Source organism: Heptranchias perlo, chromosome 38 (assembly GCF_035084215.1).
Source record: "Heptranchias perlo isolate sHepPer1 chromosome 38, sHepPer1.hap1, whole genome shotgun sequence".
NCBI lineage: Eukaryota > Metazoa > Chordata > Chondrichthyes > Hexanchiformes > Hexanchidae > Heptranchias > Heptranchias perlo.
The window spans coordinates 7290686-7313774 of NC_090362.1; the positions used below are offsets into that span (position 1 = coordinate 7290686).

Consider the following 23089-nt stretch of genomic DNA (forward strand, 5'->3'; position numbering starts at 1 on the left):
TTACATGCTGGAATAGGAAAATTAATCCTTTTCAAACATCGAACATCACTTAAATTAACAGCCTCTCCCCTTGATTTGGGAAAAAACAAACTTTGATTTATATCGGGTCTTTCATGTTCTCGGGATAAGAACATAAGAAATAGGAGCAGGAGTAGGCCAATCGGCCCCTCGAGCCTGCTCCGCCGTTCAATAAGATCATGGCTGATCTGATCCTAACCTCAAATCTAAATTCATGTCCAATTTCCTGCCCGCTCCCCGTAACCCCTAATTCCCTTTACTTCTAGGAAACTGTCTGTTTCTGTTTTAAATTTATTTAATGATGTAGCTTCCACAGCTTCCTGGGGCAGCAAATTCCACAGACCTACTACCCTCTGAGTGAAGAAGTTTCTCCTCATCTCAGTTTTGAAAGAGCAGCCCCTTACTCTAAGATTATGCCCCCTAGTTCTAGTTTCACCCATCCTTGGGAACAACCTTACCGCATCCACCCGATCAAGCCCCTTCACAATCTTATATGTTTCAATAAGATCGCCTCTCATTCTTCTGAACTCCAATGAGTAGAGTCCCAATCTACTCAACCTCTCCTCCAAAGCCCTTTACGTTGTTTGAATCAATATGAATATTGGATACCTGAGAGGAGAGAGAGTCTCTGAAGTATTGTCCGAATGGGGGGAGGGCAGAAGAACCAATGACAAAATACAGACCCGTGTTTCTGAATTAAAAATTATTTGTGGCAGCACTTTCGCTGGCCTCATTTGTCATTGAACGGTGGTTTTTCCTTGATTGGAACAAATGCCTGCTGAAGAAGTCTGAGAAGTTTTGACCAAATAAGCCTGAAAAGGTCATTGCACGTGTGCAGACATGTTGTCTGTAAGATTGGGGGGAAGCCTGTTGTGTTGGAGGGTGGCAGTGCATAACCGTGTTGACCACCATGGGTCTGCTCGACAAAATGGATGTTCGATTCATCTACATTTGCACAGTCGTCCCAGATCCTTTCGTACTGAAAAACGAGTTGTGTGTTGTGAACTTCCAGAACCTGGTCAATATTCTTCAAGATGTGGCTCTACAGCAGCATAGAATTAGCTAGAGGAAAGAGAAGGACTTCCAACTGGTCATAAAACTCACCCCAGCGAAATTGGAAAGAGTCTACCTGTCCTTCGGTACTTCCCAGCCTTCCCACTAGGTGTCACCCTTGAGCAAGCTTTACTGGTCCAAAATCCTGCTTCCAGTCTATATTAAATAGACCAGGAAGTAAATAAAATTGTAGGTACATATACATGGTATATTCCATCTCCCCCGAGTAGAGAACATAGAGAATATATTTTACAAGTATGCACTGTTTTTCACACTTAACCCCTTACCGTGTACGCTATTTCTGCACATTCTAATGTACGTCAAAGCCTGATTTTCAGATGAACTATTCATGTTTAATGCTGTCTCTCTTTAAGATTGTGATTTTCCAAAGTTTCAGTGTTCCACCGTGTAATCTCTGCAAACAGCATGTGTATTTTCTATTTGCACTTTGGTGCTGTCAGTTAAGGGACCTTTTTGTCGAAGGTGGACCCCAGGTAGAAATTCTGATCTTAATTGCCCATGGCCAGGTGATCCAGGGTCGACTCTCGGTCCTGTCCATCTTTCGGATGAAACATTAAACAGAGGCCCTGTCTGCCCTCTCAGATGGACGTAAAAGATCCCACGGCACTATTTTGAAGAGCAGGGGAGTTATCCCCGGTGTCCTGTACCAAAATTTATCCCTCAACCAATGTCACTTTTTTTTAAAAAAAACAAACAGATTATCTAGTCATTATCACATTGCTGTTTGTGGGAGCTTGCTGTGCGCAATTTGTCTGCTGCGTTTCCTACATTACAACAGTGACTACACTTCAAAAGTAAAGTGCTTTGGAACGTCCTGAGGTGGTGAAAGGCACAGTATAAATGCAAGTTCTTTCAGTCAAAATTTACAGCTTCAAAATGAATGGATCCTCCCAGATATACAGGCAGCTGCCCTCCTCCGCTGATCTTACCAGCGAGGGCCTGGAGGGAAGGAGACTCAAATTGGCAGAGGCTTTAAGTGTCACGAAAACTGAGGGCATTCAAATTTATTTTTTTCTGTACATTCGCACATTTTGTAGAGCCATGGTATGGTTAAGGATACATTCACATACTTCACATGTTCAATGTACATTGAGGTATACATTCACGTACATAGTTTACGGAATCACTGTATATCCTTGGCACATGTGTGCTTGCACTGGGCGTGACGCTGGTTGTTTTGGGTGGGGATAGGGGGAGTCAGAGGCAGCTTGTTTGCCCTTGGATTAGTCAGGCCTGGGGAGGGTGGGGAAGGGCATTGCATGCAGTTGGTTGCATTGGCAGGGGCTGGTGCCCATCTTCGCCAGCGGGTGGACTGCTGCACTGAGGGAACAGCTTATGTTGAATGGGTCTCCTCCAAGAACGGACCCTGGCTTAAAATATGGAACACTTGATGAATTTGCATGTCCCCCTCACGCAGTGGCCATGCTAATCTCTATATCTTTCCAGTTTTGGAATATGTGCTACTGAAGCAAATACAGACGCATTTTAATAATGCTAAAATGCACTCTATTTTTCCCCAATGAGGGAGATCAGGAGAGTTACATAGAATTACATCGAATTTACAGAACCGAAACAGGTCATTCCGCCCAACTGGTCTGTGCCGGTGTTTATGCTCCACGTGAGCCTCCTCCCTCCCTACTTCATCTCACCCTATCAGCATATCCTTCTATTCCTTTCTCCCTTGTGTTGATCTAGCTTTCCCCTTAAATGCATCTATGCTATTCGCCTTAACTACTCCTTGTGGTAGCGAGTTCCATATTCTAACAACTCTCTGAGTAAAGAAATATCTCCTGAATTCCCTATTGGATTTATAAGTGACTGTCTTATATTTATGGCCCCTAGTATTAAACTCCCCCACAAGTAGAAACATCTTCTCTACCTATCCCCTGTCAAACCCTATCATAATTAAGACCTCTATTAGATCACCCCTCAGCCTTCTCTTTACTGGAGAAAAGAGCCCCAGCCTGTTCAGTCTTTCCTGATAGGTATAACCTCTCAGTTCTGGTATCATCCTTGTAAATCTTTTTTGCACCTTCTCCAGTGCCTCTATATCCTTTTTGTAATGTGGAGACCAGAACTGTGCACCGTACTCTAAATGGAAAGTACTTCACCTAATGTTTTGCTTTAAGGCGCCTGTTCCTGGAATAGATGAGCAGATACATTAAGTGGCTGTGTTCTGCGTGTTGCCTGGCTGCTTATACTGTCAATCTGGGATAGCTGCCCACATCATGTGTCTAAATCAAAAATATTATTGCATTGCATTGTACACCTGTGCAGCCACTTAAACGCACAGAGATAGTTACCAATGTCAGTGCGTGTTGCTAAATATACAATGCTGTGCAGCATTGGTAAGAGTAGCCCTTTCTTTGAAACTGGCAGCATTTGGGAATGTGGATGATGTTGAGGAAACACAAAAGCAAACATTGACCGTAAATGCCTGGAAGAGTTCACCAGTCCAACCTTTTCTTGACCCCTGTTCCACTATTTAGCACAAACTACAGTAACACAGCGCTGCGTGTCGGGAAGGAGCAATTAACCTACTGCTCCCGAGTCACTGTGATAACTCTTTGTTCGTGGACTAGTGTATCTCCGAGGCTCACTGCTCTTTCAGGGGAGCGAGATTAGAAAACATTTCTACACACAAAGGGTGGTAGAAGTTTGGAACTCTCTTCCGCAAATGGCAATTGATACTAGCTCAATTGCTAAATTTAAATCTGAGATAGATGGCTTTTTGGCAACGACAGGTATTAAGGGATATGGGCCAAAGGCAGGTATATGGAGTTAGATCACAGATCAGCCATGATCTTATCAAATGGCGGAGCAGGCACGAGGGGCTGAATGGCCTCCTCCTGTTCCTATGTTGTGTGCAGGGTGCCTGTGCTATTTGTGATTGGGAACAGATTCACCTCGACTGAGCCTGGACTCTGGCTTATCCATTGGGGAGTGGCGGTGAGAACTGAGGGATCGTTAACGGCTGACACTCTCGCCTCAAGCTGTTATATTTTGTTTGATTATTCTAATCCCCATCACCTTTCTGGGAAGAGGCAACCGCCAGTGCCGATCTGAAACTAGCTGCTGGACGGCACGCGGGAGTGGCTCGGGATGATTCTCACCACCGTATATTTTTCCTCTTGGCCTCCACCTGGTGCCTCCCTGCGGTGGAGTGGCTGAGATTGGGAGATTCTGGGTGCAAATTCCACCGTGCACTCTGATGCAGATGAAAGAACTTGCATTTAAATGGCGCATTTCACAACCTCAGGACAACCCAAAGCGCTTCACAGCCAATGAAATACTTTTTGAGGTGCCGTCACTGTTTTAACTTGGGAAACACGGCAGCCAATCTGCGCACAGCAAGATCCCACAAAGAGCAATGTGATAATGACCATATCATCTGGGTTTTCTCGGTGTTGCTTGAGAGATAAATATTGGCCGGGACACCGGCGAGGAAATCACCTGCTCTTCTTCGAATAGTGCCACGGGATCTTTTACGTCCACCTGAGAGGACAGACGGAGCCTCAGTTTAACGTCTCATCCGAAAGACGGAACCTCCGACAGTGCAGCATTCCCTCAGTACTGCACCAGAGTGTCAGGCTCGATTTTGTGCTCAAGTCTCTAGAGTGGGACTTGAAACCACGACCTTCTGACTCGAAGGCGAGAGTGCTACCACTGAGCCACGGCTGACACCCTGAAAAATAAGATTGGAGTTGCTGCGGGAGAGATGCACCTGAAAAGAAAAAGTAAACCTGAATATAAAATATTTGGAGAAGTAACTTTTTAAATCTCTACATAATCATATTTGGGATTCCTTTTAGGGGTGAGTGCACATTCATAACACTGATCCCAGAATTGTTTTTCTCCGTGAACAAACCCTCATGGACTTTTTATTATCTCTCCCCATTACTAAAGTCTTGGTTCTTATGCAGAGTTGCTCTCAGCCCACTGAACTCCTTAGCTTGAAGCTCTCTTCAATCAATCGGAGTGAACATTGACTCCACAGTGTCAGCCAATGAGTTGGAGGCAGGGGCGGGACTTGTGGTTTTAATTTACTCATAAACTACAGCAGCGTCTCCCGATTATAGCAGGATTATTTCTCCAGCAAAATGCAGTGAGTGGAGGATAGTTACATAATACAAATTATGTGCGTAGATTGCAGCAGTGTGGTCTCCAGGGATGATTGATGGGGGAATTACCCAATCATCTCCATTCTGGCCGGGTCTTGTAGTGTCACTGTAGGCAGCCTAAATTAAATCAAAAATAATTCACTCACCACCTTTTCCTTGCCGTTGTTTTTCTTTTTTCTCTTGTCTCTAAGAAATATTGCTTTCCATATTAAAATTGCACATTAAACAACTTTTTTGGGGATATTTAGAGGACACTGGAGCAGATGAATGTGCAACATACGGAACTGTACCCCCCCACACACCCCGCACCTTCCAAAGAAGCTGCCTGTAATTGGCTGTGTCTCTTTCTTTCGCAGTTGATGCTCTCTGAATGGCTGGTGGATGTGCCCGTCGACCTGGTTGAACAGTGGCTCCTCGTGGTCTGTCCTGTTGGAAAGCGGGCTCTCGTTGTAGCTTCCAGAGTAAGTCCTAAAAGCCCTGCATCCTCCCCACCCTGTGCGATTAGTAGACCCTCAGTGCTGCTTTCCGACATGAATCCACACAGCACGCTGTCTTTATCGGCAGCACTGCAATGCGAGATGTTTGTGTAGTGTTTACAATTGCAACATCACACTGGTGTGAAACTGTAGCAGCAATGGGCAGATGGGAGTCACTCTGAGCTCCAACATTGAGCACGTTCGCTGAGACACACAGCAAGATTGGAAAGGGCTAGTTTTGTTCGATGTTGGGGGAGAGAAAAGGGGCAGCATGGAAAAAATGGCCCTGGTGTGGAAGTCGGGAAAACAATGTATCCTGGCCTAAGGCACAGTACAGAAAGGATAGGCCAGTTGGAAAGAGAATGGTATCATGGTGGTATTAAAGAATTGGAAAGGGGGAGCTGTAATTAATGTCATAAAAATGCAGGAACTACTGAGGCAGGGGAAGGGGTTACTGAGCTGGGAGTTAAAGTGCAAAAGAATTGTAAATAAGTATTATATAAACAAAATGTATTGATCCATATTCGAATATGTTTTGGGGGGGGGGGGAGTCAATTAAAAACTTATATTGTAACGTATTGTGCACTTAAACCCTATTAGCAATGATGACAGATTAGATAGGCTGGGGTTGTTTTCCTTGGAACAGAGGAGGCTGAGGGGTGATTTGATTGAGGTGTACAAAATTATGAGGGGCCTAGATAGACTGGATAGGAAGGACCTATTTCCCTTAGTGGAGGGGTCAATAACCAGGGGGCATGGATTTAAAGTGATTGGTAGAAGGGTTAGAGTGGAAATGAGGAAAATGTTTTCACCCAGAGGGTGGTGGGGGTCTGGAACTCACTGCCCGAGAGGGTGGTAGAGGCAGAAACCCTCAACTCATTTTAAAAAAATCCCTGGATGTGCACCTGAAGAGCCGTGACCCGCAGGGCTACGGACCAAATGCGGAAAGTGGGATTAGGCTGGGTGGCTCGTTTCTCAGTCGGCGCGGACACGATGGGCCGAATGGCCTCCTTCTGTGCCGTACATTTTCTATGATTGTAACCCCTGCAACCTGGGGCAGCATTGACATACCTCCATACAGCTCTTTGCAGAGCTGCTTTTATAGATGTCAGAGAATAGGTACCTGACGCCCTGTCCTCCTCTGGGTCTGGATAGTGCGGAGGAATCTAGTGGGGTAAAAGGGGAGAAAGTAGCAAACTGAGGGGGGCTGAGAACCCTTCTTAAAACAAAAAGGAGAAAAACAGCTAGTACCATAGTAGGTACAGCACAGGAGGAGGCCATTCGGCCCATTGTGCCTGTGCCGGCTCTTTGAAAGAGCTATCCAATTAGTCCCTGCTCTTTCCCCAAAGTCTAAGGGTTATCCATCCTCTGAACTAGATTTGGTCCTTGAATCGGGAGGAGGGACATAAGCTGAATCACCCAGTGCTACTATCGCTGCAGTGGAAGAGGTTAACAGGTTGAGCCCTGGGAGCAGGGCACCTGTCCCCCTCCCAGTGGGTGGTGGGTGGTAACTTGGGGGAGGGGGATGGATTGGAAAGAGAAGGCTGAACCCAAAAGAGTGATATCATGAATAATGGGACCAAGAGCTCAGAGATGGATTAATGTTTTTTTTTATTGAATCTCCTTCGGTCAGGGGAGCACGGCAGCATATACACGGAGTGGCTTCCGTGTGAACAGGTTTCCCTCTCTCCTCCCTGGTGGAAATCGACACAACTCTGCTATGGGCAAAGGTAAGTGCACTTTAATAATAGATTTTTAATAAGCTTGCTCAAGGCGAGCAGAAAGATCTTACATCATGCTGGTTCAGGGCCTGAGGATCAAAATCTGGCACAGAATCATAGAATTTTACAGCACAGAAGCTGGCCGTTCGGCCCATCGTGCCTGTGCTGGCTCTCTGAAAATGCTGTCCACTTAGTCCCATTCCCCTCCGTTTTCCAATTCCATGTCCTAGCAACTCTGCATTAAAAAAATTCTCTTAACCTTTCTTTTTGTCTTGGTGACGATCTTCTATTTATACCCCCTAGTCATCAACTCACTGACAGTGAAAATAGTTTTTCCCCGTTTACTTTATCAAAACTCTTCATAATTTTGAAGACCTGTATCTTCCCCCTAGTCTCCATTGTCCGTGCTCACTTCCAGCGTGCGTTGAGGATACTGATTGGGAGGAGGAACCGTGGCTGAAATGCTGTTTATGTTTTTATGTTGTGCGCTTTCTCGTGCCTGTGGACACTGTGGCCAATCGCAGTGTCCGCCTGTAACTAGCTCAGCACAGACCAGGAAACAAGCCTCAGACCCGTGTCTCCATACCTCAGTGTTACACCATTCAACGCACCTAGACACTGAGCAACCTGGATGGGCCTGTTTATAAGGAGTGAATCTCCTCTATTTTAAAAACCAAATATTCCGCACAAAAAATGTTAAATTTAACACCCACTTTGTTTCTTTACATTTTAAAAAAAAAACATTTTTGCCCATCACCTGGGGCGCTCGGCGGGTCAGATACTGAGACCGTTCGTGTCTGGGAGCTGAGTTAACTTTAGCAGGAAGAAGAAGCCAAATGCAGGGTGTATTACTGAGGGAGTGCCGCACTGTCGGAGGTGCCGTCTTTTGGATGAGACATTAAACCGAGGCCCCGTCTGCCCTCTCGGGTGGATGTAAAAGATCCCCAGGCACTATTTTGAGGAAGAGCAGGAGACTTCACCCCGATGTCTTGGTCAATATTCATCCCTCAACCACCACCACCACTAAAATAGATTATCTGATCATTTATTACATGTGGAACTTCGCTGTGTGCAAATTGACTGCCAGGTTTCCATAAATTACATAAAGTGACTACACTTCAAAAGTACCTCATTGGCTGTGAAGCGTTTTGGGGCATCCTGAGGTGATGAAAGGTGCTCTCCAAATGCAAGTTCTTTCCCATTCTTTATTGACCTGCTCCTTTCAAATGTCCCTTGCACTGTCCGTCTTAGTAACTGCTGCAGTTCAGTTGCTCGTATATTGGCACGTACTCTTTTAACAAATTATGAATTTGTTAAGTCAGAAAAACAATCTCACAGGGGCCCTAACGGTTGTGTTTCATTCACTTGCTCCCCGTGCAGATCCTGGATTTGAAGTCAATGATTTGAGAAACTTGTAATCGAGCTTTGGGGGTGAATGTTTTCTTGGATTTTATTATCCTAATTATTTCTGACTCTTGGACCTCCCCTCTCCAGATTACACTATATTGGACTGTATTTACAGCGAGGTGAACAGAACATTCTTTGTCTTGGATGTGATGTGTTGGAGGGGTCACCCAGTCTATGACTGCCAGGTCTGTATGAAGGCAGAGAGATTAAAGTATCTTTCTCTTGCTCCATTTGTTCTATATTGTAATTCACAGAAGATGGGAGGTGTTCTTACGGTGCTTCATTTATTGCGAGGGTTAAGCCCTCAGAATTGAGCAAACTCCATACAATGCAAATAGTCTTGAAAAGGCTAAAATTAAAAACAAAATTAGGACCGTTTGTAAACATGCAAGGAGTAGGCGTTTATGTCCGCTTGGCTCAGTTGATAGCAAGGCTGGCCTCTGAGTCAGAAGGTCATGGCTTCAAGCTCCAGTACAAACTCGAGCACCTAATGCAGATTGACGCTTCATTGCAGTTCTGAGGAAGTTGGAGACACCATTAAACCGAGGTTCCATCCGCCTGCTCAAGCGGATGCAATATGTCCCATGACACTATTCAAAGAAGAGCAGGGGAGTTCTCCCAGTGTCCTGGCCAACATTTATCCCTCAACCAACATCACTAAAATAGATGATCTGGTCATTTGTTCCCTTAGTGTTTGGGGACCTTAACTTGTACAAATTAGATGCCATGTTTGCTTACAAAATTAGTGAATGCACTTCAAAAAGTAATTAATTGTAAAATGCTTTGGAATGTCTTGAGGATGTGATAAAGGTGTTATATAAACGAAAGTCAGTTCATTATTTAATGTGTTTGTTAATAGTCATTTGGGGAATAAATTACATTTTTACTTCTATTTAAACACAGACAGAATTCAGATTCTTTTGGCTTCAGTCAAAACTACAGGAGGAAGGCGAGAAGCTGTCTGAGATAGCGACCAGGAATCCAGTGAGTCTTTCCACTTTCTCGTGTGGCAAGGTTTGCATATAACCAGTCTGAGTTGATGGTTTATTTATCCATGTGTGGCTATCACTGACAGCAAGACTGAAGTGAGTTATTCCCAGGCGCATTGGGTACAATGCACTCTCCTTTCACTACTGGCTCTGGTTCTGAATCCAGCCTGGACCAACAGGATCAAAGTCTCTTTGCAAAATAAGGTTGGACAGACTCCACCACATGAGTCCACAACATTAAACTGCCCATAATCTTGGCCCTAACTTGTCATTTTTCACTTGGGTAATACGATAGTTGGCTGGGGAATGGAAATAGCACTTTAATGAGGTGCAGCTATTCTTCATGTGTTTGGAGTTACGGTACATTATGAGACAGTAGAGGGAGCTTCACTCAGTCCTGTGACATACTGCACTTTGAGGGTGTAGTTGTTGAAATTGGTGCCGTTCCGTAGCACTGACCGCCTCGCCTTGATGAGCAGAGAGTAACCTTTTCTTCAGTCAGGGATCAATCGAAAGCAAAAAAAAAATCCCTAACCCTTTATCCCAAGGGAATACAAAGGTGAGGAAGTTATGCTCCAGCTGTGAGAACTTTGGTCTGACCCTTCATTCAGTTTTGGGCACTGATCCTCAGGAAGGATGTATCGGCCTTGGAGCGGGGTATAGCACAGATTCACCAGGATGATACTGGGACTTAAAGGGTTAAATTATGAGGCCAGGTTCCATGAAGTTGATTTGTATTCCCTTGAGTTTAGAAGGTTGTGGGGTGATCTGATTGAAGTGTTTAAAATGTTGGGATTGCATTATTTTTAATAGTTTTGCAGCTGGAATCCATGTTCCAAATCCCTGAACTCTACAATCTTACTTGTGTGTTGTACCTTTCCATGTCCAGAAACCGACTGACCCACCCCAAATATAAATGTGCCTCCTGGTTGAATAGGGGACGGTATTGACAACCCCCGTGATGTCAAAGTAGGTGAGACTTTGCTCTGTCTCACCCACCCGATGAGGGCTTGAAGCAATAGAGTAAAAGTAAACAACGGGACATGTAAATAGGGCACACGAATTGGGTTTGGAGAAGAGAAAAACTGGGCTACATTTTCAACCCATTCTGGATCCCGCCATCCAGATGAGATCAGTCGGAGCCCCCAGTTACTATTTCGCCTGGAGAACTAATACATTTAAAAATGTAAATGAATTTATTTCCAGCATCTTTTTAAACAAAAAAAAAATTCTTGGTATTTGCTCCTCTGTTCCTGAGTCTCTTTCTGGAGCACAGCTGACAGAATGACTCAGTCTCAGGCCTTTGGATGTGTTGAAATCAGGCACCGGGGTGGTGGTGTGGGAGATTAGCCCAGTGTCTCCATCCACTTCTCCTTTTCTATACCAAGTGGAGCCTCTCAGCAGGGTCTGGGGTCAGTAACTCAGCCTGTGGAGAATCCCCATCCTGTCAGTTAAGGGAACCACCTGCCCCCACGCACGAGTGTATCCTTAATGATCTGCTATAAGTTCTCACGGTACCAGTACTGGCTCTCTGCGGCGTTTAAAGTTTCCTGCAGATGCATAAACAACTTTTTAAAAAAAAATTCTAACCGAATCTTTGGTAATCTAAATTGTTTCTCTTAATCCTGCCATTTGAGACATTTCCAAGATGAACGTCAAGTACCTTGAGTGAATGTTGTCTGATGTGAGTTAGGGGATTAATAAAGGTCCCCCTCTATTTATTTGAGCTTCAGTTTTTTTTAAAATGCTGGTTACTGGTTAGTGATTTTATATCTCCCTTTTTTCCCTCTTTTGTAAGCTGCGCACACATTGCACACCATCCCCTGGCAGGAGCTGACCCATTCCTGGGTCTCTGGGATCTGCCCACACGGTGGTGTTGGAGAGGCTCCGAGAATTTTTATTCCCAGCCTTTCGTAGAGTTTCCTGAAATTCCACAGTGTCACTCTCTTTCCCTCCCCTTCCCCCATCCAGGTTGCAGTTCCAGACTGTCCTGCTCCCCAGGCGGAGCTGTCGACCCACATGTTCCCTCCCCCAGCCCAGTTTGTAGACCCACACATTCCCCCCCCCCCACCCCCCCAGTCCAGTTTGTAGACCCACACGTTTCCCCCCCCCCCAGTCCAGTTTGTAGACCCACACGTTCCCTCCCCCCAGCCCAGTTTGTAAACCCACACGTTTCTCCCCCCCCCCGCCCCCCCAAGTCCAGTTTGTAGACCCACAAGTTTCCCACCCCCCCCCCCCCCCCCCCGCCCCAGTCCAGTTTGTAGACCCACACGTTCCCTCCCCCCAGTCCGGTTTGTAGACCCACACGTTCCCTCCCCCCAGTCCGGTTTGTAGACCCACACGTTCCCTCCCCCCAGTCCGGTTTGTAGACCCACAAGTTTCCCCCCCCCAGTCCAGTTTGTAGACCCACACGTTCCCTCCCCCCAGTCCAGTTTGTAGACCCACACGCCCCCCCCCCCAGTCCAGTTTGTAGACCCACACGTTCCCTCCCCCCAGTCCGGTTTGTAGACCCACACGTTCCCTCCCCCCAGTCCGGTTTGTAGACCCACAAGTTTCCCCCCCCCCAGTTCAGTTTGTAGACCCACACGTTCCCTCCCCCCAGTCCAGTTTGTAGACCCACACGTTCCCTCCCCCCAGTCCGGTTTGTAGACCCACACGTTCCCTCCCCCCAGTCCGGTTTGTAGACCCACAAGTTTCCCCCCCCCAGTCCAGTTTGTAGACCCACACGTTCCCTCCCCCTCCCCCCAGCCCAGTTTGTAGACCCACACGTCCCCCCCCCCCCCCCCCCCAGCCCAGTTTGTAGACCCACACGTTCCCTCCCCCCCCCCCAGCCCAGTTTGTAGACCCACACGTCCCCCCCCCCCCCCCAGTCCAGTTTGTAGACCCACACGTTCCCTCCCCCTCCCCCAGTCCGGTTTGTAGACCCACACGTTCCCCCCCCCCCCCCCAGTCCGGTTTGTAGACCCAGACGTTCCCTCCCCCCCCAGTCCGGTTTGTAGACCCACACGTTCCCCCCCCCCCCCCCCAGTCCAGTTTGTAGACCCACACGTTCCCTCCCCCTCCCCCAGTCCGGTTTGTAGACCCACACGTTCCCCCCCCCCCCCCAGTCCGGTTTGTAGACCCACACGTTCCCCCCCCCCCCCCAGTCCGGTTTGTAGACCCAGACGTTCCCTCCCCCCCCAGTCCGGTTTGTAGACCCACACGTTCCCCCCCCCCCCCCCCCAGTCCGGTTTGTAGACCCACACGTTCCCCACCCCCCCCAGTCCGGTTTGTAGACCCACACGTTCCCCCCCCCCCCCCCCCCCCAGTCCAGTTTGTAGACCCACACGTTCCCCCCCCCCCCCCCCCAGTCCGGTTTGTAGACCCAGACGTTTCCCCCCCCCCCCCAGTAGACCCACACGTTCCCCCCCCCCCCCAGTCCGGTTTGTAGACCCACACGTTCCCCCCCCCCCCCAGTCCGGTTTGTAGACCCACACGTTCCCCACCCCCCCCAGTCCGGTTTGTAGACCCACACGTTCCCCCCCCCCCCCCCCCCCAGTCCAGTTTGTAGACCCACACGTTCCCTCCCCCTAGCCCGGTTTGTAGACCCACACGTTCCCCCCCCCCCCCCCCCAGTCCGGTTTGTAGACCCACACGTTCCCCACCCCCCCCAGTCCGGTTTGTAGACCCACACGTTCCCCCCCCCCCCCAGTCCGGTTTGTAGACCCACACGTTTCCCCCCCCCCCCCCAGTCCGGTTTGTAGACCCACACGTTCCCCCCCCCCCCCCAGTCCGGTTTGTAGACCCACACGTTCCCCCCCCCCCCCCCAGTCCGGTTTGTAGACCCACACGTTCCCTCCCCCCAGTCCAGTTTGTAGACCCACACGTCCCCCCCCCCCCCCCCCCCTAGCCCGGTTTGTAGACCCACACGTTTCCCCCCCCCCAGTCCAGTTTGTAGACCCACACGTTTCCCCCCCCCCAGCCCAGTTTGTAGACCCACACTTTCCCTCCCCCCAGTCCGGTTTGTAGACCCACAGCACCCCTCCCCCAGTCCGGTTTGTAGACCCACATGTCCCTGCCCCTAGCCCGGTTTGTAGACCCACACGTTCCCCCCCGCCTCCCCCCAGTCCAGTTTGTAGACCCACACGTTCCCCCCCCCCCTCCCCCCAGTCCAGTTTGTAGACCCACACGTTCCCTCCCCCCAGTCCGGTTTGTAGACCCACACGTTCCCTCCCCCCAGTCCGGTTTGTAGACCCACACGTTCCCTCCCCCCAGTCCGGTTTGTAGACCCACACGTTCCCTCCCCCCAGTCCGGTTTGTAGACCCACACGTTCCCTCCCCCCAGTCCGGTTTGTAGACCCACACGTTCCCTCCCCCCAGTCCGGTTTGTAGACCCACACGTTCCCTCCCCCAAGTCCGGTTTGTAGACCCACACGTTCCCTCCCCCAAGTCCGGTTTGTAGACCCACACGTTCCCTCCCCCAAGTCCGGTTTGTAGACCCACACGTTCCCTGCCCCCAGCTCGGTTTGCCATTCCACTCCGCCCCTCCCCCAGTCCGGTTTGCCATTCCACTCCGCCCCTCCCCCAGTCCAGTTTGTAGACCCACATGTCCCTGCCCCTAACCCGGTTTGCCGTTCCACAGCACCCCTCCCCCAGCCCGGTATGTAGCTGCAGCCCTCGATGTTTCTAATGGAGTTGCTCCAAAGGTAATATAATCGGAGCAGCCCAGCAAGCTCTGCACATCAGCAATTAAAATCATTTATTTTTTAAAAAGCTTATCTGGTAAGACCATTATTTCGTAAAGAGCAGGAAGTATTTGGAACAAAAATACTGTCCAACATTTTTAATCTGTATTTGTACTTATTTTATCTTTAATAATTCAGTAGCAACCCCCATCCTATTGGTTCCAGATCCGTTCAAAAAGCCCATCCAAAGGCAAAAGTCTTGCCCAGAGAGGTGAAGTAATTAATGAGGGAGCTGTATCTGATGTAGATTATAGCAGTGGTTGTCGTGTTTGTAATGAGATTGTTACAGCTTTCCTTTCTGAATGACTACACAGTGCAGGGTACAGGAACAGGAGTAGGCCATTTAGCCCCTCGACCCTGTTCCGCCATTCAATGAGATCATGGCTGATCAGTGACCTAACTCCATGTACCTGCCATAGCCCCATAGCCCTTAATACCTTTGGTTAACAAAAATCTATCAATCTCAGATTTAAAATTAACAATTGATCTAGCATCAACTGCCGTTTGTGGAAGAGAGTTCCAAACTTCCACCACCCTTTGCATGTAGAAGTGTTTCCTAACTTCACCCCTGAAAGTCCTGGCTCTAATTCTTAGGCTGTGTCCCCTCGTCCTAGACTCCCCAACCAGCAGAAATAGTTTCTCTCTATACCCTATCAGTTCTCCTTAATATCTTGAAAACGTCGATCAAATCACCCCATGATCTTCTAAATTCCAGGGAATACAACCATAGTTTGTGTAATCTCGCCTCGTAATTTAACCCTTGGAGTCCGGGAATCATTCTCGTAAATCTAAGCTGCACTCCCTCCAAGACCATTATTACCTTCCTAAGGTGCAGTGCCCAAAACTGAACACAGTACTCCAAGTGTGGTCTAACCAGGGCTTTGTATAGCTGTAGCATAATTTTTACCCCCTTGCATTCTCGTCCTCTAGATATAAAGGCCAGCATTCCATTACCCTTTTTGATTATTTCCTGTACCTGTCTATGTACATGGACCCCTAAGTCTTTTTGGACATCCACTGTTTTGAGCTTTTCACCATTTTGAAAGTACTCTGATCTATCCTTTTCAGGGCCAAACCTCTCACTTGCCTACATTGAGATCCATTTGCCACAGTTTTGCCCATTCAATCTATTAATATATCTCTGTAATTTTATGCTTCCATCTACACTGCTTACAATGCTGCCTATCTTTGTAAACAATTTTACAACACCAAGTTATAGTCCAGCAATTTTATTTTAAATTCACAAGCTTTCGGAGGCTTCCTCCTTCGTCAGGTGAACGATGTGAAAATGAAATCCTCTAAATGAAATCGCATTTATAATTCACAGAACAATGCTTGGTGAGTACAGACAGTTTTTTCAACTGCCCGTTGCCAAGGCAATCAGTGTGCAGACAGACAGGTGTTACCTGCCAGGTCTCACAGAATATACAAATCACCAAAAAAAACAACAAACAAAAAAAAGAGATAGAGAGGTAGAAACATAGAAAAGACAGCAACTGACCCGTTATATTAAAAACAGATAACATTTGTTTGCTGGTGGGGTAACGTGTAGCGTGACATGAACCCAAGATCTCGGTTGAGGCCGTCCTCATGGGTGCGGAACTTGGCTATCAATTTCTGCTCGACGATTTTGCGTTGTCGTGTGTCTCGAAGGCCGCCTTGGAGTACGCTTACCCGAAGGTCGGTGGATGAATGTCCATGACTGCTGAAGTGTTCCCCGACTGGGAGGGAACCCTCCTGTTTGGCGATTGTTGCGCGGTGTCCGTTCATCCGTTGTCGCAGCGTCTGCATGGTCTCGCCAATGTACCATGCTCTGGGGCATCCTTTCCTGCAACGTTGTCTACCTCATACGTTGCAGGAAAGGATGCCCCAGAGCATGGTACATTGGCGAGACCATGCAGACGCTGCGACAACGGATGAACGGACACCGCGCAACAATCGCCAGACAGGAGGGTTCCCTCCCAGTCGGGGAACACTTCAGCAGTCATGGACATTCATCCACCGACCTTCGGGTAAGCGTACTCCAAGGCGGCCTTCGAGACACACGACAACGCAAAATCATCGAGCAGAAATTGATAGCCAAGTTCCGCACCCATGAGGACGGCCTCAACCGGGATCTTGGGTTCATGTCACGCTACACGTTACCCCACCAGCAAACAAATGTTATCTGTTTTTAATATAACGGGTCAGTTGCTGTCTTTTCTATGTTTCTACCTCTCTATCTCTTTTTTTTTTGTTTGTTGTTTTTTTTGGTGATTTGTATATTCTATGAGACCTGGCAGGTAACACCTGTCTGTCTGCACACTGATTGCCTTGGCAACGGGCGGTTGAAAAAACTGTCTGTACTCACCAAGCATTGTTCCGTGAATTATAAATGCGATTTCATTTAGAGGATTTCATTTTCACATCGTTCACCTGACGAAGGAGGAAGCCTCCGAAAGCTTGTGAATTTAAAATAAAATTGCTGGACTATAACTTGGTGTTGTAAAATTGTTTACAATTGTCAACCCCAGTCCATCACCGGCATCTCCACATCATGCCTATCTTTGTGTCATTGGCAAACTTGGATATGTGGCTCCCCATCCTGTCGTCAAAGTCATTAATAAATACAGTGAATAGTTGAGGCCCCAACACATATCCCTGTGGGACACCACCATTCACATCCTGCCAGTTTGAGTATCTATGTATAAGGACCCCTATGTCTCTTTGGACCTCCACTGTTTCGAGCTTCTCACCATTTAGAAAGTAGTCGGATCTATCCTTTTTAGGGCCAAAGTGACTTCACACTTGCCTACATTGAAATCTATTTGCCACAGTTTTGCCCATTCACTTAATCTATTAATACCTCTCTGTAATTTTATGCTTCCAATGCTGCCTATCTTTGTGTCATCAGCAAACTTGGATATGTGGCTCTCTATCCCGTCATCTAAGTCGTTAATAAATACAGTGAATAGATGAGGCCCCAACACAGATCCCTGTGTGACAGCACTAATCACATCCTGCCAATTTGAGTACCTGCCATTATCCCTAATCTCTATCTCCTGCCGCTCAGCCAATTTCCTAACCAGGTCAATAATTTGCCCTCAATTTGATGAGCTTTAACTTCAGCTAACGGTCTCTTATGAAGGACTTTATCGAATGCCTTCTGGAAGTCCATATAAACGATATTCATAGGCATTCCCCTGTCCACTACTTTAGTCAGCTCTTCAAAAAAATTCAATCAGGTTCGTCAGGCATGACCTACCCTTTATAAATCTATGCTGGCTCTCTCTGATCAGCTGAAAATTTTCAAGGTATTCAGTCACTCTATCCTTAATTACAGGCTCTAGTACGTTCCCGACAACAGATGTTAGGCTAACTGGTCTATAATTCCCTGGTTTCCCTCTCTCACCTTTCTTAAACAGCGGTGCAACATGTGCAATTTTCCAATCTAAAGGAACGGTTCTTGAATCGAGATAATTTTGGAAGCTTATAGTTAGGGCATCTGCAATTTTCTCACCTACTTCCTTTAAAACCCTGGGGTGGAAACCATCTGGTCCTGGGGAATTGTCACTTATTATTTTCTTCATTATTGTTAATTTGCTTACGTTAATTATGGTGAGTCCCCGTCCCTGATTCAGAATTAGTTTCCTTGAGGTGTTCGCCATGCTATCCTCTTCCTCTGCTATAAATACTGATGCAAAGTAATTATTTAACATGTCCGCCATTTCCTTATTTTCATTTACATTTTCACCATTATCAGTTTTTAAGGGGCCCAAATTACTCTTGACCACCCTCTTTTTCCTATATAATTGTAAAAATGTTTTGTGTTGATTTTGATATCCCTTGCAAGTTTCTTTTCATACCCCCTTTTTGTAGCTCTTACCATCTGTATTGTCATTATTTGCTGTTCTTTATATCTCTCCCAGTCGCCAGGATCTGTGCTATTTTTTGCATTTTTGTATGCTTTTTCTTTTTGTTTTATGTTGTCCCTTACCTCTTTCGTCGTCCATGGCTTTTTTTTTGGCAAGTAGAGCTCTTGCCCCTTAGGGGTATAAACTGGTTCTGTATGACATTAAATTCTTCTTTGAACACCTCCCACTGATCTTCTGTCGTTTTACCCATTAACAGATTTGCCCAGTTTACTGTGGACAGTCTCTGTCTCATCCCGTTGAAGTCAGCCTTACTTAAATTTAGAATCTTAGTAGTTGATTCAGATTTCTTCCTTTCAAACACAACGTTGAACTTGATCATATTACGATCGCTATTAGATAAATGTTCACGCACCGTTAGGCTGTTAAATAAATCTGTCTCATTACTGATTATTAAATCTAATCTGGCCTGCCCCCTTGCTAGGACATATTGTTGCAGAAAGCTATCCTGAACACACAAGAAATTCGCCAGCTTTCTGACATGAGCTCGTCTGTTTATCCCAATCAATACGAAAGTTAAAATCCCCCATTAAAACCACTCTGCCTTTGCTACATGCTTGTCTAATCTCTGCATTTATCCATTCTGCCACTTTACAGCTGCTACCAGGGGGCCTATACACAACTCCCACTTCAGTCTTTTGTGTGTGTGTGTGTGTGTGTGTGTGTGTGTGTGTGTGTGTTTGTGTGTCCCCTAACTATCATCATCACATCCAAGAGCACATGCTGTACAAGCCCTCAGGTGTGCATATTATCTGGTCATTCATTTTGTGCTCTCTGTGGGAGGTTGCGATGCAGAAAATGGCTACCATATTTGTCTACTTAACACCAGTCACTGCACTTCTATTTTAAAATAAAGTAATATGTCTTTAAAGAGCTTTGGAAGCTGCTATATGAAGGCAAGCCTTTCTTTCGTTGTCTTACAGCATTTAGCCTTTTAGACCAGAGTTCAACAAGTTACTCTTTAATTTATTGTCAATAAAATAAAATTGAATGCCACCCCTTGCCTCCATCCCAATCAGCAGTGTCTATATAGTTTTTCACTGCGCTATTCTCTGTGTCCACTCGCTAAATGATAACATGCATTAAATAATTGCCATTGTTCTGGATCATTCAATTATCAAACTCCACTCGGTGCAAAAAAGTACTGCCAGAATTCCGTCACTAAAAGCTAACTTTATTTCTTACATTGAACGGACGTGTTCAAATACAGTGGCTAGGATATTGTATAAGAACTAGGGGCGCCGGGGCCAATTCTAGCACCCTCTACTGGCGCTCTGGTTGGGATCAGCTAACCTAGCACAGATCGGGTATCAAACCTGGACCTGTGCTGGTTGTCTGGCTTTGCTTCTGGCACAATTCTGCCGATGATGTTTAATCTGCAAGAGAGTTTTTGAACAAAATTTACCCCTGTTGAAAATGCAAGTTGCAAACATTCCAGTGGACTTTCACCTTCCACTGCCATGTTTGATACTGTACCTCCAAACAGGCCGAGCTCTTTATACAGTTTTTTAAAAGAAAAATTGGCTTGCAAGCCAGCAATACGCTTGGAATGTCAGTACTGTTGAAAAGTGCTAAAGTGAATCTCTTCTCTCCACAGTTCAAGTTCGTGGGGCTGCCAAATTCGCCATGCACACCAGAAGCCATTTGTCAGACTTTGGCTGTAGATTATCCCTTTGAGGTAACAAGAGTGTTCCATAGAAGTTATTGGATACTGGGCATCTACTTGTTTCTTTTACTCCCCTCTCCCCACCCCCAATTTTTTTTTAACATTCTCCTCTCCTGAAGACAGTAGCCTGGATATTCCTCTTGACATTATTTTGACGCTGGTGCTAACCCATTTATTTTGTTTAAGCGGAACAACACGGATCGGAAAATCCCGGCTCGTGACTCCAAATGAGTCCAGTTAACCATTGGAAAACTTACATACATTTCACGTTTAACTTTCAAAATTATCACGACCCTCCTGTCACAAGGAAACTTGTGTAAGGTACTTCCACGTATCATTTAAAAATAAAAGAACATTTAATTCTTATTTAGTGTCAGTCGTGGCTCGGTGGCAACACTCTCGCCTCTGAGTCAGAAGGTTGTGGGTTCAAGCTCCACTCCAGACACTTGAGCACAAAATCCAGGCTGACACTCCAGTGCACTACTGAGGGAGTGCTGCACTGTTGGAGGTGCCCTCTTTCGGATGAGCCTTTAAACCGAGTCCCCGTCTGCCCTCTGAGGTGGACATAAAAGATCCCTCAGCGCTATTTTGTAGAAGAGCAAGGGAGTTCTCCCCGGTGTTCTGGCCCATATTTATCCTTCAACCAACACCGTTTTTTAAAAAAAAAACAGATTATCTGATCATTATCACGTTGCTGTTTGTGGGAGAATGCTGTGTGCAAACTGGAATGTTCATACTTTATCTGTGATTTTAAATAGCATTTATTTCGTTATCTCATTGCTGTTTGTGGGAGCTTGCTGTGCACAAATTAGCTGCGTTTTCTACATTACAACAGTGATTACACCCCAAAAATACTTAATTGGCTGTAAAGCGCTTTGGGACATCCTGAGGTGGTGAAAGGTGCTGTCTCTGTGCCTCTCATCAGTTATTTATGAATTTAAGAGTAAAAGTCGTGTGTAAGCATGCATGTGTCTGAGAAACTGAGATCTCACATTGAGTCGGGTCCCCTTCCTCACCAGAATGGGTGTGTGATATGAAATCTGTCTTGCAGGTGGACGGGCTGCTGTTCTACCACAAACAGACACACTATACCCCAGGAAGCACGCCGCTGGTTGGCTGGCTGAAACCGTACATGGTGGCCGACATCCTGGGATTGGCCGTCCCGGCCGGCCCTCTGACCACGAAGCCCGAGTACGCAAACTCGCAAATGCAGCAAATCATCGAGCACAAGAAGAACAAGGTCGGGCAGGAAGGCACCCAGGGGACGAAGGGGACAACCGGATCGGGCCGATACGAACTGGAGCATCTCTCCACTCCCAAAAAGGCGGAGTCCTCGCCCGCTAAAATGGAATGCACCAGCAGAGTCGAAACCTGAGCGGCTTCTCTGTGAATATTTGCACAGTTCTGCTGCCGAGTGCCCTCGAAGGATCAGAGCCTCTCAATACTTACTTATTTTTTTAAAGTTAAGATTTGAGCTTTCTATAAGGCAGGCTCTAATTGAATGAGAATTGTTGAGAGGAATAGTTTGTTGGCTGGGCGGGCCTTTTCTTACTCCATGGTTTGGTTACACGATGTTCTAAGATCCACGTTGAATATGTGAAGTATCTCAGGCTTCAGCAGCAGCTGTTGCTGTGCGTGAGCCATTCTGCATGAGCTTGGAGGGTTAATCTTTTGAAGAGGGGAAGCAGATTAACACCTACTAGGAACATCTACATAGCAATAGTGTTTGAGGGAGGGCAGTTGTCAGAACACTTGAGAAATTCCAAGTGTATGCTAGGATTTTATTTTACCTTATGCTGAAACCTATCAAGAGCCTTGGACATCTTTGTTTTTACACTGCAGGTTAGTAATTGGTGGGCGGTGTTTTCATTAATCTAATTCATAAGAGCACTAATAAATCTGGCAGAGGAGTGGGAAACATAAGTCGGAATTCACTCATGCCCTTACACATGTCCCATTGAGTAAACCGTGCAAATGCTGAAAAGTTGGCCCCCTCACAGCCTTCTGAACTCATTCTAAAATGTCCTTCCTTTGAATTCACTCGTACTGACAGTCTCTGATTACCTGGCTCCAACCGCACACTTCCAAACGTGTGAAACTATAAACAGCTGTCAATCGGCATTTTCTGGCCCTTAAATTTGGCTACAATCCCTCCAGCAATGTATACAGTTCACTTCTCCTGTATTCTCGTGACAATTCCCAGAATCACAGTAAGAGACACATCATTTCACCATCAGAGAATCACTGTCATTTTCAAAAGGGAAATTTGTTTCACATGGGTTGCTGAATTTATGAGGTCTGATATCTCCCCTTGAACAATTATCTCTGAAATAACTTTGTAGAAATGTGATAGTTAATTTCATTGGGAATCCTGTGTTTTTATTTTATGCATGTTAGATCCCAGGCCAATGTTTCTGAAGGTTGATGTATAGCTTTACTGAAAGTGTTCAGTACTATACTGAAGATGATTGATTGTGCAGTCTACCAGTCTTGTGACCTGCTTTTTAATAAATCAAAAATTTCTCATTGTAATCCTGCATGGATTGCATTGTATGTGCGCCTCTATTCCTCACTGATGTAATTACTGCTACAAAACATGCTTGTGAGCCAAATCTGTCATCTTTTTCTCCGAACTGCTGGGGTGGGGAGGGGTGGGGGAAGGGATGAGAAATGGGCCTCCTGGGTCTCTGCCAGTGTCACTCTGTACAACAATTTGGATCGACACTTCCTTTTGTAACAAAAACAATAATCCCGCGAGCGGTAAAAGTGCGGCCAAGTAATGAAGGGTAGCGAAAGACTGAGGGAGCTGAATTAAAGCACACTGTTGACCTGACCTGAGCCATGAAGCGTGCACTGAGTTGGTGACTGTGGGTTGGGTTTTCTAATGAGCAGTAGTGTCCCTAGGCAGTTTTACTGCCCGGTGTAAAGCAGGATTTTAGCCGGTGGCTCCAGTTTGGGTGACTTCAGGATCAGTTTATTTTT

At 46.4% G+C, this 23089-nt stretch overlaps 1 protein-coding gene and 1 pseudogene across 2 annotated transcripts in view; one reads left to right on the forward strand and one right to left on the reverse strand.

Moving 5' to 3' along the window:
• The window catches only part of snupn (snurportin 1), a 32426-nt gene extending 9787 nt beyond the window's left edge, over positions 1-22639 (forward strand). For both annotated transcript variants that reach the window (XM_067973264.1, XM_067973263.1), the window contains exons 4-9: positions 5570-5674; positions 7323-7419; positions 8905-9002; positions 9721-9801; positions 20039-20119; positions 21159-22639. In XM_067973264.1, coding sequence (XP_067829365.1) covers positions 5570-5674; positions 7323-7419; positions 8905-9002; positions 9721-9801; positions 20039-20119; positions 21159-21482 — 786 coding nt within the window. In that variant the 3' untranslated portion in view covers positions 21483-22639. The remainder of the gene's footprint in view (positions 1-5569; positions 5675-7322; positions 7420-8904; positions 9003-9720; positions 9802-20038; positions 20120-21158) is intronic.
• LOC137304856 (U6 spliceosomal RNA) lies at positions 2465-2564 on the reverse strand (annotated as a pseudogene).
• Positions 22640-23089: the final 450 nt, after the last annotated feature.